Source organism: Neurospora crassa, linkage group IV (assembly GCF_000182925.2).
Source record: "Neurospora crassa OR74A linkage group IV, whole genome shotgun sequence".
In the NCBI taxonomy this organism is placed as follows: Eukaryota; Fungi; Ascomycota; class Sordariomycetes; order Sordariales; family Sordariaceae; genus Neurospora; species Neurospora crassa.
The window spans coordinates 335,182-352,343 of record NC_026504.1 but is presented as its reverse complement, the minus strand read 5'-3'; the positions used below and the strand labels follow the sequence as shown (position 1 = coordinate 352,343).

General features: G+C 51.0%; 5 protein-coding genes across 5 annotated transcripts; all 5 read right to left on the bottom strand.

The window, feature by feature from the left end:
* Nucleotides 1-444: 444 nt before the first annotated feature.
* NCU07637 (hypothetical protein) lies at nucleotides 445-3,304 on the bottom strand (the record flags this gene model as incomplete). The annotated part of the gene is made up of 4 exons (XM_957644.1): nucleotides 445-1,090; nucleotides 1,211-2,541; nucleotides 2,604-3,145; nucleotides 3,205-3,304. The coding sequence occupies 4 exons, from the start codon at nucleotides 3,302-3,304 to the stop codon at nucleotides 445-447; spliced, it is 2,619 nt and encodes an 872-aa protein (XP_962737.1).
* A 2,218-nt stretch (nucleotides 3,305-5,522) lies between these two features.
* Nucleotides 5,523-7,098, bottom strand: NCU07636 (hypothetical protein; the record flags this gene model as incomplete). Its single annotated transcript, XM_957643.2, has 5 exons — nucleotides 5,523-5,834; nucleotides 6,066-6,331; nucleotides 6,398-6,575; nucleotides 6,661-6,902; nucleotides 6,990-7,098. The coding sequence occupies 5 exons, from the start codon at nucleotides 7,096-7,098 to the stop codon at nucleotides 5,523-5,525; spliced, it is 1,107 nt and encodes a 368-aa protein (XP_962736.2).
* A 756-nt stretch (nucleotides 7,099-7,854) lies between these two features.
* NCU07635 (hypothetical protein) lies at nucleotides 7,855-8,406 on the bottom strand (the record flags this gene model as incomplete). Its single annotated transcript, XM_957642.1, has 1 exon — nucleotides 7,855-8,406. One exon carries the CDS (start codon nucleotides 8,404-8,406, stop codon nucleotides 7,855-7,857), a length of 552 nt encoding a protein of 183 aa, XP_962735.1.
* A 1,269-nt stretch (nucleotides 8,407-9,675) lies between these two features.
* NCU07634 (hypothetical protein) lies at nucleotides 9,676-12,202 on the bottom strand (the record flags this gene model as incomplete). The annotated part of the gene is made up of 5 exons (XM_957641.2): nucleotides 9,676-10,812; nucleotides 11,159-11,239; nucleotides 11,304-11,423; nucleotides 11,496-12,022; nucleotides 12,091-12,202. 5 exons carry the CDS (start codon nucleotides 12,200-12,202, stop codon nucleotides 9,676-9,678), a joined length of 1,977 nt encoding a protein of 658 aa, XP_962734.2.
* A 3,021-nt stretch (nucleotides 12,203-15,223) lies between these two features.
* NCU07633 (hypothetical protein) lies at nucleotides 15,224-16,455 on the bottom strand (the record flags this gene model as incomplete). Its single annotated transcript, XM_957715.1, has 5 exons — nucleotides 15,224-15,331; nucleotides 15,387-15,467; nucleotides 15,528-15,647; nucleotides 15,708-16,261; nucleotides 16,350-16,455. The coding sequence occupies 5 exons, from the start codon at nucleotides 16,453-16,455 to the stop codon at nucleotides 15,224-15,226; spliced, it is 969 nt and encodes a 322-aa protein (XP_962808.1).
* Between the last annotated feature and the right edge of the window lie 707 nt (nucleotides 16,456-17,162).

Genomic DNA, 17,162 nt, shown 5'->3' with positions numbered 1-17,162 from the left:
AGCCTTGCGCAAACCTTAAATTGACGACCAAGGTTCACTTGTTAATCCCTGAATAGCGCCATGGAATTGTCACATCGGACACAAGGGGAACGAAGGGTAAGAGTGATATTTATATTACTTCGCAGACGATCTGACTGGCCCAATATTTCACATCAGTCACATCCGTCACAGAAAATTTAATTGTTTGTTCATGAGTTGCATTATTGTCATTGCAGACTATGACCCATGCTGCACCCTTTGATGCTCGACCTTATGTCCCCTTTACATGACTCAAACAATGATAGATTCTTCTTTCTGTTCTACAGGTACCATCCCAAACGAAAATAATAGTCATGTTATGAATCCCTTTGTTCCCGTTGTCACCAGCTAGCGGTCCCGATTCCCAAGCTTCCCAGTCATCATTCGTCATCGGTCATGACCTCTCATCATCCCTGATCAAACTATTCAATGCGTGCGAGCCCGCTGCGCAGGATGCTGGCCCCCCTCATTCTCGCCATTGTCATCCCTCATCCTTTTGTTGCCGATGCTGCCGGTGCCGTCCTGGCTGTAAAAGCCCTCAATGGCGTCGTGCATCACGTACTCGTCGGCAAAAAGATCATCCTCAGTGTTATCGATATCATCTGGCAGGTTGATGAACTGACTAAAGAGATCTTGGTCTCCATCCGCGTCATTGTTCTGTTCCGATAGCTTGTTGGCGTTCTCCTTCACTAGATGTTCAACAAGCTGTTCGTTGATGAATCCGGCGCCCATGATCTGGTTTTCGGCGTTGTTGTCTTCAGCTACATCCAGCTGCGCCAGATCATTGATATCAATGCGATATCCTTGCGTCTCAGCATAGGCTATGAGCTCTTCGTTGGTCATGATACCTTCGAGCGGCACGTCCAAGTCTTCCAGCTGGTCCATGTCAAAGTCAACATGATTATCTGCAGGCGGAAAAACTGATTGCTGAGGAGCTTCAGGTGGGCCGTTTGTCATCTGCTCAAATAAGGCCATCAGTTCTTCTTCGCCTGGCTGATGAACCTCAGGAACCGCAGCTTGCTGGACAGGCATCGCTAAGGGCTGTTCCGGGTTGTTGAGTTGTTCAAGTTCCCTGGTCCATTGCTCAAGATCTTCTGTTGTTGCTTCTTGGATTGCGGGCTCGTGAAGTTGCTGGATTGATCTCGCGTTGGCCTGTCCGCTCTACGAAGCAGGACCAGCGGAGGGATCAAACCGGTCATGAGCATGTTGTAATTGAGGTGTGCCAGGGGCAGCCTGAGGTTTAGCAGCCTGCTGAGGAGGCGCGTTATGTATGGCCGGAGGAGTGATACCCGTAACCGCAGGTTGTTGACTTTCCCTGAGGAGCCTGGCTCTCTCGGAAGCGGGCGTGATGATGCGCCTTGGCACAACATTGGGGAGGGGTCGAGCCGGAGACTGCACCTGAGCCATTGGCGCGGAGGACTGCGACTGGACCGGTTGTCGGACTTGGTCAGGACCCGGGCGTCTGATGTTTGGACCTGGCCTTGCGGGAGATTGGAATTCTTCTCGAGGGCTGTTATTGGGAGCCGCCGGGACAGCCAATGGGCGATGGGCGACTTGCTGGATTCTGGTGCCAGGAGGAGTGGGCTGCTTAAGACCACTAGAAGCATGTGGCCGGGTGGCTGGGCTCGGTTGAGTCCGAGTCGGACGAGCAGCGAAGACAGGCATTGCTAGGCCGGACATGGTAGGACCAGAGCCACTACCGTTCAGGGGCATGTTGGGAAGAGCCGCAGGAGCCCGGGCAGCCGAAACCTCTTGTCTTCTCCTTTCACGGGTTTCGTCATCTGATACGCCGTAGATGTCGTCGAAGATTTCGGTATAGTCCACTCCATTGTTTTGGCCGTTAGGAGCGTCGCCGTTGTTATCCACGTCAGCGTAGTTGCTATCGTCTTGTAAGTCGTCGTCGTCCTCAAAGTCACTGTAGCTTTCCGTTGCCGCCGCGTTCTTTTGCTCGTTATAGGCTTTAACCTCAGCGTTATAAGCCTCCAACTGGGCCTCGTGCATCCTGTATAGGGCCTCAAAGTTGTTCTCCTGGTAGTTGATCCACCCGTCATTGGCCATATCGATGCTCTGGGGGCGGGCGAAGATGGGCTCCTGGGGTTTCTGACGACCTTCAGCTTGAGCACCAGCGGCACCGGCAGCAGCCAAAAAGTCCTGAGCGGCCTGCTCACCATTTCCGGCGTTGATATGAGGTTGGGCGTTCCCTTCAGCAACGATGTTGGCTTGAAGTGGCACTGGGTGGCCAGCCAGGGTCGCAATGGCTTCGTCGCCAGCTCTCTTCTTGTCTGCCTTGTCGTTATTTGTCTTGGCGTTCTGCTGCTTTGTCGACCGTTCCTTGTAGGGGTCGGCCGCGAACCTGGCAAAGTAGCTGCTCAGGAACAAGTTGGAGACCGCCGCCTTGTTGGTCTGGACGAAGTGGATGAGATCGTCCCATCGAGATTGGAAGTTGTCGTACTTCCGGTAGTAGTAGCTTGTTGCCCATGGTGAGACCTTGGGCTTCCCAAGCTGGGCTTGACGGCAGGCGATCTGTGAAATGGGCGGTTAGCCTAATGGCTCATGTGTTGCTCCACATATGGGCGGTGACTTACAAATAGACGCCATGCCAGAGACTCAAAAACAGAGGCTGATGTAGCCATAACCTGCTTGACTTGGGCCTCCATACCCCTGTCCCTGCCGACCATGTTCTTCAACGCTATGACCATTTGGTCGACATACTGAACCTTGTCAGGCTCGCTGGTTGGTATGTCGGCAACCTGGGAGTTCAACACTGGCCCGGCAGGATAGCCCAGGACCTCCATCACGCCTTCGCCGACCATGAAGTCGGCCTCCGTCATGTAGATTCGTTTGTATTCTTGGCCAGCCGGGTGGTGCTCACGGGTCTTCTTCCGCGAGTGGCCAAGTTCATGCGATGCGAGGGTCTTCCTCAGCTTCTGTACCAAGCCGGGCTTGGTTGGCCCAATCTTGGCAAGTCCTTCAGCCGTCAACCCGGCCCGGTGGAGGAAGACAAGCCACTGGTATACGCTCTCGGCAAAATGGCTGTAATGGGGGTCGTACGCACGACGACGAGTAAACTCGGCGAAGCGGCGGACGACATTGTTCGTTGGGTTGACCAGGTTGACTTGTATGGTCACTGTGTGATGGTTCATTAGGAGTGTTCTGGTGTGGCATAGACAGCATCGAGTGACTTACTTATGATACGCCAATAGGCCACCAGATTAGGGTCCCTGACCCTGGCAGCTGCCTCCAGGAAGTCTGGGATTCGCTGGGCATGGTCAAAAGAGACAGACATTGTGAGAGGTGGGGAATGACTAGAACAGTCGAAGATGTTAGAAGATTGCGTCTTGGCATGTATCGAGATACGTGTTTGTGGATAGTTGAACAAGCGAATTATATATGAATGCGCTCGCACAAGAAGTGAATCATAGGTAAGGTACGAATGACGAGCATGGAAAAGTGAAGAAAGGAAGGTATATAAGGATGTCGACTTACTTGAAAGCAAGATAAGGTGCAAGCAGTGAACGATCTCGATGGATCGTTTGTTGAGGTTGCGTGGAATATCGAGTGCGAGTTGAAAGACTTGAAGTGCAAGTGGTAAAGGCCGAGTCGAGAGAGTGATCGATGTTCGATGAAGTAAGGGTAGAGGTAGGCGATAGGTCACGAAAATATTCGAGTGAGTAGGTAGGGTGGGCGGGGTCAACTGCTTAGTTAGCAAAGCTGGGTCGAGGTTCGTCGTCGAAGAAGGCTCGTTGCTTGCAGGGGGAAGTTTTGAGGTTGAGATTTGGAGCTGGGGGGGGATTCTTATAGTAGTTAGAGGGCCAGCGACTGTTGCTGCGTTTGTGGGGTTTTGCTCTCCAGGTAATAAGATCAGAGGCTTTGCTAGAGGATTCGCAGTGCTGCTCGTGATCAACCTCGCTGTTCAGGGCTCGATGGTGAACAAGGTTTTGGTGTTGAGGCCAAACGCGCTCTCACCGCGCCTTGCTTCAACTCATCCCAATTCCATACTCGTGCACCAGGAGGGTTGCTGGAGCGACAGATGGATTGTGCTGTTGTTGAAAAGGTAAGGTTTCCCAAGGTCATCCATCACTGGTAGCCCAGTATCTATCCATCTGTAGGCGTTCTTCATCTTCGGTCCAACTTGCTTTTCAATCCAGCCGTATCATCTCCCTCTGGCAAACCGCTGCATGTCGCATGTGGCTCCTATGGTAAACTGTTAGCAACCAGCCCTGTAACCCCACTAGCAGGGGCCTAGAACTAACAATAAAACATCGCTGATATCCTGCTGGTTGGCGACGCTGGATTTCTACTCATGAACGATGCCACCCCAATATTCACGAACAGCATAGCTAGACACTTGTTCAAAAACACACTTTTCAAGCAATGCGTAGATAATTAACACCCCTGAAACATGTTATTAAACAGTAGGACTAACCATATGGTCCCTCCAGGTGAGTTCATGAACAATATGGCCGGGGAAGATTGAACCATGAACACGTGAATTTGGTAGCACGCAGCGGATGGAATGAGTTCCGTATGGAAGAACCTGAGAGAAGACAGGCTCGACAAACGAGCAAAATAAGTATCAGAATGATAAGAAATGAGAGTAATGCATAGAAATGCCATCTTTATCTACATCGGCAGACCTTCCTCTTTGTTCGTCCAGATGGAACTCGGCCCAAGTACCGAGGTCCTCGCATGGTCGAAAGGGAAGACAAAGAACCACCGCGCACTTGCGGAATAATGACTTTGAATACCGTATACATGATTAAAAAAACAAAGGTCTAACCCCTTCTGCTTGGCTGGGCATCTCTCCCTAGAGTACTTGCTCCAAGCGAGCCTCGTCCTCTGACTAACTTCAAGGCTTACTTGCCCAAGAACTGTTTGGAGAAAGCAGCCTCCGAAGGTGAGCTACAGAAAACACGGTCAGCTCCTCCTCGTCTTCGGGTTGGTATAAGTGTTAATACGCCGAACTGTCATCAAGCACAGGATATTCGACTGGGACATTATTGCAAGTAAAAGGCGAAGATGGGTCGACTGCACGCCACGGAGATGTAAAAAGGGAAATAAGAAATTATAAAAGAAAGAGTTTAGAGGCAACCACTCTAAGTGAAATGACTTGCACCCTCCTTCAAAGAAGCCAATCGTTCCTTCGCAGGTGTAGTACGACTGGGACTGCGGATGTGCCTCCCAGTTCTTAACCTCAAGAACTCCTGCGAATACGGAGAGGATGGAATCGAATGCATCGAATGGAACTCCATGTATCGACACTCCGCCTTCTCTCAGCCTCCAAATACCCCCTCGTTGATGAACCTACAAAATCCATTCTGTTGCCAACCGTGCATTAAAAGCAAGCATCGTGGTTAACTTGATGACAAAAGCCCATGAACCTGCAAACCGCCGAGAGCAATGATGTGACCTAGCACACCATAGACAAGCTGGTAAATGGAGGGTTGGAGTCCGGAAGAAAACTATGGAAAGTGGGAAGACTTCCTCTGTACTGCAGAGACTCTCTAATACATGCGGCGACGTTGAGCGGAATGATGATGCATCTCATCGCCCCTCTTGCGCTTGCCAGAGGGACTGTTGGAGCGAGTTCCTTGTTCGTCCGCGACATCGCTGTCATTTTGTCCCTGATTCAATGCCATATCATCGACAACATGATCGTCGTCGCTGACATCAAGGTCTTCGAAAACAGTCGCACTCTGCGAAGGGGCATCATGGGCCTGGTGTTCGACCTCATTCGATGGTAGGTCGTAGTCATGGTTTTCCATGATGAAGGCATCGAAATCAAACTCCTCCAGTTCGTCCACACCTTGGGGACTCTGTATAGTATGATCCCTCTTCGTGGGGTAAGGCGAGCGAGGGCGATTAATACCAAATTGACATCCTTGATATCCTTGAATTATTGGGTTATCGATGATCCCATCAAGGACCGTCTCCAATATGCTAACCCCAAATTGGCTCTCACTGTGGTCTGCTTCAACCTATGAAGCGGCGGGAACAGGGGCTAGAGCGTGGGGGACAGCGACACCCATAGAAGGTCCAATAATTACATTTTTCGTGTCCATTGGTTGATCCAAAAGATCGCGCTGGTGTTGACAGTTGGCGTTCCTGAAGATATGAGGATCTATGTTCACTTTGTTGCTCCCACCGTATTGCTTGTCTAAGGGATTCGGGTCGTTTCTCAACTCATAGGACTCGTCACGACCGTCGCCGTCATGCTCGTCATCGGACTCATCGTCAGACTCGTCACTGGATTCGTCATCGGCATTGTCTTCGGTCTCGTCGCTGGACTCGTCCTCAGCTGGCTCGGTGACATCTAAGAATCGGGGGTTGTTGATGATTCTTGTCTGTACAATGTTGCGAGCTGACTGGCATGGCGTACGCGGGCGCTGTGGTGAACCCAGAGCTGGCGCGGAGCGAGCAAAAGTCGCCTGTGGAAAGCCGCTTTGGCGAGGGGCAGGAGCATGCGCATGAGGACTCGAGTGGTGGATGACGACTTGGCCAGCAGGAACCGCCTCAGAGGCCGCGTTCATGGGTAGATCATTATGAGGGATGCTGTTCTGAAGGTTGTCGCTCGGAGGGTTGTCGTCCCGCCAGGGACGTAACTGTATTGCAAGGACTTTGGTCAGCCCCCTGCACGCGGACCTTCCTTGCTTCTCCCGACAGCTCGTGAGCCGCCATGCCCTGGGTGACAGTGGTAGTCAATCCAGGCTTGGTGTGGCCAATTCTACCCAGAGCCTCCCGAATTGTTCCTTGTTTATAGTTCATTACAAGCCATTCGTACGCAATGGCTCCGAAGGTTCGGTGCTGCGAGCGTATTCCGTGGAATTCGGTAAAGGGTCTGATAGTTCGTGTTGCGGCATGTACGAGATTCGTGTGCACGGAAACTGTGCAAGTAGAGCTTATTAGCAAGATTTTGTTTCTGTAGATCCTCCCTCGATAAACTTTGTAGAAGTTCAAGGAACACAACTTACTGATGATGTTCCACCACTCTCCAAGATTCGGATTGTCGAACCTCGCCGCTGCCTCTAGATTCTCGACAAAGTCGCGAATGTCGGTCGCGGTTGGCGCATATTCTGCCATTTCGGTTGTACCTCTACGCAAGAGGGTAGGTCTGGGTACTACGAGGTATGGTGTTAATAATGGAACGATCGGTCCGTTGTTCAAGATGGTATACACAGACACTCTGCCATTCCCATGGAACGAAACAGCAACTATCACGTGAGCCCCGACAGAAGGGATGGAAAGACGCGATAAATGGGATCAGATTTGATGTTGGAGGATAGAGGTACCTTTTGCGTGTTGGTCGAAATTATCTAGGAATTGCAACTCCTTGATTAGAAGCTGGCTTTGACTTTCGACACTCAGGCGAGCGTTGGAGCGCGGGGCGAATTGGTGGGCAGGCAAGGTCGACAGGCGAGGTCGGTCGACAAGCAAAGGGCTGCTTCCGTGCTGCTAGCAGAGATACGAAGGAGGTATTGTGAATTTGAGAACGGACAAGAAGGTAGAAAGGCGAAGAAGACGGGAGGCGATGCAACTTTTTGGGGGTTAAAGGAAAATGGCCCTCGAAGGTGTCTGCAAGTCGAGGTCAGTTTCCGGCTTGGGATGAACAAAGATGTTTAGAGGTAGCGCGTAGCGCGCATTGCCCTGGAAACCCCCCTAAAATACCGCGCTTACAGGGCAGAAGGTCGTCTCCAACAGGGCGTCATCTCATCGATCCCGCTCAAACGGGTTAACCCCCCCGCTATGTGGGTCTCATGCAGAACTGTTAGTACCCAGCCACTGAAACCACTGAAACATAGCTGTAGCACTATCATTTACACATTGTCGACATACCTCTCACATCACATCATGTTTTCTCTGCCCAGACTGTCGCTGTTCGCTTCGCCCTACGAAGCAGAACCGGCGGCTGGAATGGGTTCCGAAGCAAAAGGGTAACGAGGTCCCTGGCGCGTTTTGGAGGCGTTGGCGAGCCAGACGAGGTGTTTCGACGCTAGGAGGAGAGATCTGATCATCGTTTTGAGGAGTGGTCGAATTGTCGACTTCATCTTGCTCTTCAGTATCGCTACCCTTGGTTTCGACCACTCCAGCCTCGAAGTCGTCCTCATCGTTAGAGGTACTATCTTCTGGACCTCCCTCGTCTCCGTCCGGGTCGAAAACACCGTCATCTTCAGACTCCAGTCCGAGGGTGTCTTGCCCTTCGTCGTCGCTATCGTCCGTATCATCGTCCTCCGCGTCGCTATTTTCGGCGTCGATACTTTTAGTGTCGCTATTATCGATGTCGCTGTCCTCGATGTCGTTACCTATCCTCGGCGCCGTTAACCTGGAGACCATTACCCTCATCCGGAGGAGAACTAGCGGCAACCATAGGAGTAGGGCTGGTAGCAACATTTCCCTCGCCTGTTGCTTCCTCTAGCAGGTAGCCTTTCCTTCATCGAAATCTTGTCGCTTTTCTTTTTTGTTGTTGTTCTGTTTATTTATGTTCTTCCTCTACAGTGTCGTTATTAGATTTATGCCCATTATTTCGAGATAGGCCAGAAAGTCCACTTACCTTATAGCTCGCTGTCGGGGTCTCCGGCAAAGTGATTCCAATGCGGAGTAATAAGCAGATTTGCAACGGTCGCTTTCGATGGTATTTTCAAGGGCCTTAGTCGACTTGTTGACATATCATGATTATTGGCGCCGAGCGGCCGGAAGAGACAGCTACTTGAGCGACTTCCGTGTACGCACCGGCGTATTTGGTCCTTTTCATGTAAGGTCAGTCTGCTCAGCAGGCCTTGCAACCTTCATGTGTGTGTTGTGGAGAAACTATGGTTCATGCAGTTGAGGAAAAATAAGGTAACTATAAGGCAACTGGAGGTGCAATATCCTTGAAGCGAAGGTCTCAGAGAAGTTACAACGTTGAGTCCTTGATCATCGGAACGGAGATACTGTAAGAGGGAGAGTTCACAGGAGTGATGTACATGCTATCAAAACATTGATGAAGCACGAGGAAAAGTATAGAAGCAACGAAAGCGAGACTCAAGGTTTGACGCTATAAAAGGTGAATATTATTTTCTCAGCTTAAGGGCCTCTTCCGGTCTACTAGCCATAACTGGGACTGCTGGTGTGCCTCCCAGTTCCAGCTGACAGACCAAAAGAATCGCCATTCGTTCGCCGTGAGATTATGGGATTGGCACCGCGCCTATAACTATAAACTTGTATCTTCTCGCCGATCGCAATGTCAACAAACCTGTCACCGTCGACTTCGACCTCTCTCTTGCGTGTCCAAGCACGCAAATATCTGGCAAACTTCCAGAGACTCCCAAGCTGCTGGCTCCCCATAACCCAATGGCACTCTTTTGGAAGCCTCGCATTTGCTAATAGCAAGATGGCAAGCTGTCGGAAAGTGGACCTGGGGTAGTTCACGAATAAAGGCAGGCTTGCCTTCATTCGGCCTACCGACCGCAAATTGCTATATGCGCTTGCATATGCCGCCTATAAGTTCAGAGATGCCTTGTATCTCAACTTCTCATTGGGATACCGAAAGTCCCAGGGAGGTGTGATGTCTTCCCTAGCTGCAACCTGCCTGTCGGTTACAAGCCAGAAGTGAATCTTGTGGCCATCCGAAAGCTAGGTATGTTGCGAGTTAGCGCAACCGCTTGGATGGCGAGCACTCGCTCATACTACCTCCTCGTCGGTCTCATCCCTCTTGCGCTTGGAACCACTGGTTCCAGCGACAGGATAGCCGATGAACCTGTCTCCAGATAATTCGTCGTTGAGATCTTCATCCTCGCGTTGAAAGTCAACAAAGCCGGCCGCGGTGAAATTGGGGTCGTCTTCACCTGACATGGGTTGATGAGGGCCCATGATGAAAGCGTCCATGTTGAACATCTCGAGTTGATCTTCTGAGTTGGGGGCCTGAAGTATATCATCCGCGATACGGTTGTCCGGATCCTCTGGTGACATATCCATACCGTACGCGTACGTGCCATCACTGCTGTTGGTCGTGTCGCTATTATTCGCGATTTCGCCAGAAACTGGGTCAAGACTCGCAACGATTGAGGTAAACGCATTGCTGTCTGACAGGGCCGGGTTGATGGGCATATTGTTGCCCAAGGTCTCGTGGGCATTGTCCACCAGATCGTCCGCGAATTCACCGTTGTCAACTGGATACAGCGCCATTGGGTTGATAAAGGCTTGAGTCGCCAAGTCCTTACTCCAGCTGAAAGGGTCTGCGAGGTGACTCAGACTAAGGGCCTCTTGTCCCCAATCGTTGTCCTCCATACGATCGTCTCCCGGAATACCCCCGTTGAGACTGGCGTTGTCAGCATCGACATTAACGTCAGGCACCTGCTGCTGGCTGTTCCAAATAACCTCCATCTGGTTAGGCGTAAAGATGCTTTCATCATGATCCCGCTCCTCCGCTTCCGAACACGCCGCATTCTTTATTCCGCCTTGCATTTCGGTGTGCCGCTCTTGTTGCGATTTCAAGTAGGAGACTTTGGGGTTGTCGATTCTCTGGGCTTGCGGAGGAATGATCACTTGCTGGGGGCTGGGCTTTGGCTGAGGAATATACGCTTCGGCTGCATCATTTTCTTGCGGTGCCCTCTGTCTCACAGGTCGACTTCTCCATCCCCCAGCCAAACGCCTTTGTCTCCGTTCTCTTTGACGAAGAATTGAACTTTGCCGAATCGTGGTCTCTGCCTGGCGCGAGGTATTGTGGAGCTTGGCCTTGTTCCCTTCCACGTCAAGCACCTCATGCTCGAGGCCTTTGACACATTTGCCTTCGATCACCTTGCTGCTGTCTGCCACTACCTAAGTAGCATTTCTTGTGGCAGGGATTCCGGCATGGGTGGAGAGTGTCGACATTGCCGGCGTATGGTCGCGACCTCGACCAGATCGGGGCGGTCTCGCGGAGTTCGAGATGAAGGCGTTTTTATGGCTTTCGGGAAGATTTAAATCGACACTCGATGAGCTGTTGTCAAGTCCACTTGCGTTCTCATCACGGCCTGCAGCAGCAGCTTGGGTGCCTCCGGCTCCCAATCCTCGCAGCATTTCAGTTTTCTTTCCATTTCCTTCCTTATTAATCTTTTTGGTCTTCGAAACGGTCAGTCAGTACATCGGTACAGCAACATGTAGCGGACCAGAAAAGACCACGTACATTGAGTTCCTTGTCAGGATCTCCGGCAAACCTGTTCCAATACGGAGAAATGAGCAGGTTGGCTACTGCGGCTTTTGATTTCTGATTCTCGTCTTGTTAGCAACGCCTATTCACCACAAGTACTGTATCATATCTTTCGGCTTACGGGTAGAAACAGGACCATGTCGTTCCATTGGGCTCTGAAGGTGGGATAGTCCCGTCTGTAGAAACTGGTTGACCATGGAAGAACGGCAGGTTCACCCTCCTGCATCAAGATTCCCGTGTGCTGAACATTCGTGTGGTTAGCTGGGTCCCATGAATGTCACTTTACAAACAATGGAATCATGGTGGAGCTTACCAGCAACCTCCATGCTATGTGCTCGAACACCGTCCTTGATGTCCGCTTGACCGTCTGGACCTGATGGCTGTCGTTGTTATCCACATAATCGGTGACATCCTCCAATGCCTCTGCCATTTGGAGGACAAATGAGAGCTGTTCCTCGCGAGTCTGCGGAATATCATCAGTTATTCCCGCTTCGGGTGTCCGGTGGTGAAGCGACTTAAGGGCGCCCTCGGTGGCATAAAATTCAGCCATAGATTTCGAATGGCCGGGAAGGACTTGGCTGTTTGGGGGGTCTTCCCTTTTAGTCCTCCGATTGTCGCTCTTCTCGTGTCCTGCTAGACCAACCACTAGGGCCTGCTTCAAGCCGGGCCTGGTGTGTCCGATCGCCCCTACGGCAGTTTCCGTGGTGCGACATCTGACGTAGAAGACGAGCCAGTCGTATGCATTCTTGCCGAACTCTTGGAACCCGTGCGGGATCTCGAATTCTTGGAAGGGCCGAATCGTCCTGGTCTTTGGCCGAATAATATTATCTTGAATATTGACTGAATGACTGTTAGTATTTCGGGGCAATCTTCGGCAAATTTGCAAAGTGGAGGGAAAAGTAACATACTGATGATGTCCCAATACGTCTTGAGTCTCGGATCCTCACGCTCGGCGGCGGACTTGAGAAAGTCCACGAAGCCGAAAACGGCCTGTGTGTTGATTGTGTTGCAGTCGGACATGACGGATGGCTCTGGACTACTTATGATATACTAGAAGAAACTCTGTTAGTATGTCGTTTGTGCATAGCATGGAATGGCAGATCATCATCGCGGAGAGATGTACACAAGGACGTCGAGTCATAGTGGGTGAAGGTACAGAAAGTTCAGGGCAGGAATGGCGAGGAAGAGATGAAGTGACGCGCTACATTGGATGATAAATGACATTGAGGTCAAGAATAACAGAGCACCTGCTTGCTGTGTGATGCGGAACAGCAAGCTTCTGATGCCGCTTCAGGTGTCAGTCTGAACGAAGGGGGAGTTGGGTGCGAGGGCAGGAAGCGGGCGCAGCAACCGCAGGTTACAGAAGCCACTTGCGTTTTGCTTGTCGGGCGGTTGATCAAGATTTTTGTTTCTAGAAGTCGAGTAGGCTGATCATCACTTAGGCTGCGTTTGTTCTCGTACAGTTGCCGTATAAACCGCCTCATACGGCTATTTCTATACGATAACCGTACAAAATAGCGATCATTTGGTCGGTTGCCGTATAGAAATACAATTTGCGACCCCCTCATGTCAGCCTCGTTCAGCCTTAGCCGGGTTAGGGTTATATATAACCAGAAAACCGTACAAATTTAGCATCGCCGTACAAAATCACCAAAATGCAGACCAGCCCCTGAGAACCGTAGCATGCCGTATGCTTACAGCCTGCACTCTGCAATGCCCTGTACTCCAGTGATCTTAGCGCACTCGTGCGACGCCTCTACCCTATAGACTGCCTTAAGGAAAAAAATCAACCAAATGAACCTAGTAGTATACTAGCCGTATAAAGGGGGTGCCAATAGCTATACGGTGCATCTGAAAGGTGGCCCGAGCTTTACCGTATAAACCTATACGACCACCTCCTCTATACGGCAACCGTACGAGAACAAACGCAGCCTTACAGGTATGTGCAAGGGCGAGCGGTTGAGCTTGAGGGGTCTGGCCTACCAAAGCCGGTGGCGGGGCCGCAGATGAGGCCGAGGTGACCACAACCGCGAAGTACGGAACTTCGATCAAGGAGTACCGCAAGTACGGAGCAGAGTACGATGAGAGCTGTCGATGTCAATAAGGGAAGTAGGAAGCTGGTTGGCTGTTGTTGGCGATCGGAAATTCCTCTCGCTGGTGTGCTGCTGTCAAAAGCTCTTTGCGGGGAGGTTTTCCACGGAGAAAGAGATTGGATTGGGAGAAGACGAGAAGCAGATGGTGGGTTTGCGTGGGAAGCGCCAAGTGGAAGTGGAGAAAAGGGAAGGGGGCCTTGAGTTCGAGCGCCTGCAGCATCGCCTGCCCGCCAAGTGCGTCTTGCAGCCCGCCCCTGGCTATTACTTTGCGTTCAACCTACGCCTTTCTGCAGTCGCTGCACTTTCCAGGGGATAAAATAAAAGCAAAGTGCTGTAAATCCTCTCGATTACCTCTTGTAATGAAAGGGAAGCTTATAAAAATCCATACCACAACAACGCCAGGTCGCTTCTAATTGTAACCTTTGATTACATCATAGGTAAACTTGGCCGTCCTAAACATAAGGTAATATGTACTGGTTGGCAGCTTCAGATCCAGACGCCTGAGCAACAAAAGCCATCTGCCCGTCCCTAATAATACGGGCCTTAGTCGCGTTATTGTCCGCATTTTTCTCCTTCCTCTAGGAAAATGTTAGCTGTCTGGAGAAAGTACGTACCTAGAGAAGAGTGCTGATCGACTGGGTTCTCCGCCGCCTAGGTACCTTAGTAAGCCATCAGGCTTTGAAATAGACCGATCGCCCATTGGGATCATCCCGATTGAACCCATCGTTCGGTGGGAGCTCGAGTAGGTATCTCGTCGTCCATAAGAAGTGCCCTGGGTCGAGCCAGTCGTCCAGTTGTAACGGTGATTGCGATCCATACCTCTGTTGATTCATTCCCAGAGGTATGTATATTGCCTTCATTCTTGGGGGTGCCCTGAGATGACCTCTCCATGTTCTTTACCGAGATATGGTGCTGCTGGAATGAAAGATGGAAATGATCGTTCATAATATCCGCCAATGAGGTAGGTAGTGATCACGGAAGGAGGTTGGCAACCCGACTGCGGCTTTCGATACCTGTTCGACGATTCAGTACCCTACCTATACTGAACCTAGAGTTTTATTCATAGACATAGGCATGAACCTACCCTAAACAATGCCACCATGTCGTCCCAACGGTCCCAAAAGGACTCGTACTCCCTCAAATAGAAGGAAGTACAAAAGGGCGCGATGCCTGGTCTTGCTTCAGTAAACGCCAGGCCGCCGACAATTCTGTCTTCCATACCAGACCGGAAGTGCTTTAAATTCCCCTAGGGCCAAGCTCGGAGTGAAGATTGGACTTCTGCCAACTCGTGTTGAAGGCTGTGTCACTGTGTTTTCTGTCTTGGGAGTGAGGTTAGAAAACTTTACTCAGGTTACTACCTATCATCTATAATGACTTGGTTGATACTATTGGGAGGTTGGGAAAGGATGAGACTTCAAGCACGACAGAACGACACCGTTGAATACAGCATATGTGTTCTATATACGTTGAGCGTGCAAACACGAAGCCGGAGAAGAGGCTAGAAGCCCGGATATACGGGCCTTTTATAGCTGAGAGATCCATTTCGAATAGTTGGCTCGGTCATATGTGATCCTCATATGAGCAACAAAACGTCATGATCATGAGTCTGTTTCTGAGGTTTGTACAACATCCGTTAATATCAGTCAATCAATGGCAAACTCCAGTCACGCAACATCTCACTGCTCTCGATCACTAAAAGAACTCCGAACCTTGCCTCACATTACCCCCGTCGGCGAGCTGATACTAGGAATACAACAAACTTCTCTATTGGCGGTGGACCTCTCAATATGGGCTAATACCGATTCCGTGCAAAGTTCGCTTAATCCATCCCCAAGTTTCAAACTGGTTGCTTTACCGAACCAACTCCTCATCGGCCACCCGCCCCTCCCGCCAACCAGCGTACTCTACCAGATGATGGCCTCTCGTCGTAGGTCACATAGGAGTGTACTTAGTGACCAGCTCCGGCACCGGAAGCCTGCCCCTGGGCAGCAAGCGCCGCAATGTCCCTCGCCTCTTGCGCCCTTTTCTTGTTGTTGCGATCATTGATATTTTTGCGCTGTACACATCGTTAGCAGCTGCACTTGATAATAGAAATTCAAGAGCCAACTTACCTGCAACTCATAGTATGGGTCGCTAGCGAAGCGCTTCGGGTAAATTGCGATGATCATGTCAGCTACCGCAGCCTTTGACTTCTATTGCAGCAGTCAGCAGAGCTCACGCTAACAAATTATTGTACTTGGATGTTAACTCACCGTCATTAGGGCGACCATGTCGTCCCATCTTTCCTGCCATGAGTCGTACTCCCGCAGGTAGAAGCCGGTACACCAGGGCTGGATATTGGCATCACCATTCTGGGCTTGTCTCGACTCGCGCTGTACACCTGTTAGTCAGGAACCACTATGCTATTGAAGGGTGTGTACGTAATCACTTACAAAATACTGCCAGGCAACATGCTCCATAACACCCTTCGACATCTTTCTCACCGTGTCGATCTGGGATGCACTGCCATCTTTTTCACCAACCATGTTGGACATGGCCTCGACCATCTCCCTGACATACCCGGCCTCGTCCGTTGGGAAGATGGGAATGTCAAGCCTGGCGCTCTGGGGAACTCTCTTTCTGGTGTAGTCGCACACGATCTTGTCGTGCACCCAGAACTCGGCCTCCGAGCGCATGCGGCCCTCGTAGGTCTGATCCTCGCCCTGTTCTCCCCTGGTGATCCTGCGGTTGAGGGAAAGCTCATGAGCGTTCATGCCCGCCAGTGCCTCAACACCGATATTGGGCTTGGTGTGGGCAATCCGTTTGATCGCCTGCTCCGACGCGCCGAGATTGTAAGCGAACCTCAAATACTCGTATGCACAACGCGAGAAGTGGTTGTGCTGGTCGTTCCACCTCTTCATCCTCTTGATCTCTTCAAGGCTCTTGATGACTTCAACCCCGGCGAACTCGGCACTAGCGGGTTGGCGCAAGTTCTCTTGAATGGAGACTACACGGTTTGAAGAGAGTTAGCAAGCGGAACCTGTATGGGAGCATCTTTGTCTGAATTGGCAGGGGTGACGAGGGAAATTACTTACGGATAATGTCCCAATACTCGCCGAGATGGGGGTTGCGCTGGGCCACAGCTTGTTCCATGCGAGGAACGAAGCTTATCAGCTGGTGGTCGGTATTGTAGTTGTTCATTGTGCCGACGTGAATATATACCGACCCTTTGTCAGATCTTCTAGGGGTTGAGAAATGGAGGCAACAGTTGCGGAAGATGAGGAGCGATCGAAGATGCTGCGAGTTGTCAAGGGCGGTGAGTTGTCGAGAAGAGATTGTCGACTGTCGGCGACAGAAGGCGGCAAGGGATAGGCAAAATGCACGCTCGTAGTATGGTTCGATCTTCTGCCTGTCGGCACGTACCTGGGAGGACAAGTTGGCGGCAGTGGAGTGTCGTGACGCTGTTGTCGCAATCGGCGGTTGCTGGCTACGGAGAAGAGAGCGTGGGACCGTCAGTAGATTAGCTGGAGCAAGAGGAGCTCAGTAGACTAGCAGGAGCAGGAGTTGTCGAGTGCAGCGTGAGGGTTTGCGCGGCGGTCTTAGGCAGAGGAAAGATTAAGTCGTTGGGCTGATTGAGGCAGGTTGGGTTCCTTGTTGTTGGCTGTTAATATCGTTCGCGGTGAAATTTCACAGTTGACTTTTGCTGGTCAGGGGGGCAAGTTTGTGCGATCGTTGTTCGAAACAAAAAAGAGGAAAACTTTCCAGCACTGACCAAAGCCAATAGGGGTTTTTATACTCCCAAAACCACCCGCCGCCCGTTTGTCATAGCAGCTCCAGGTTGGAAACCTTTACAACTATAGAAGGTGAAGTGGGAGGAAGTCCCAAACCTGGCAGGTGATATTTCAGAT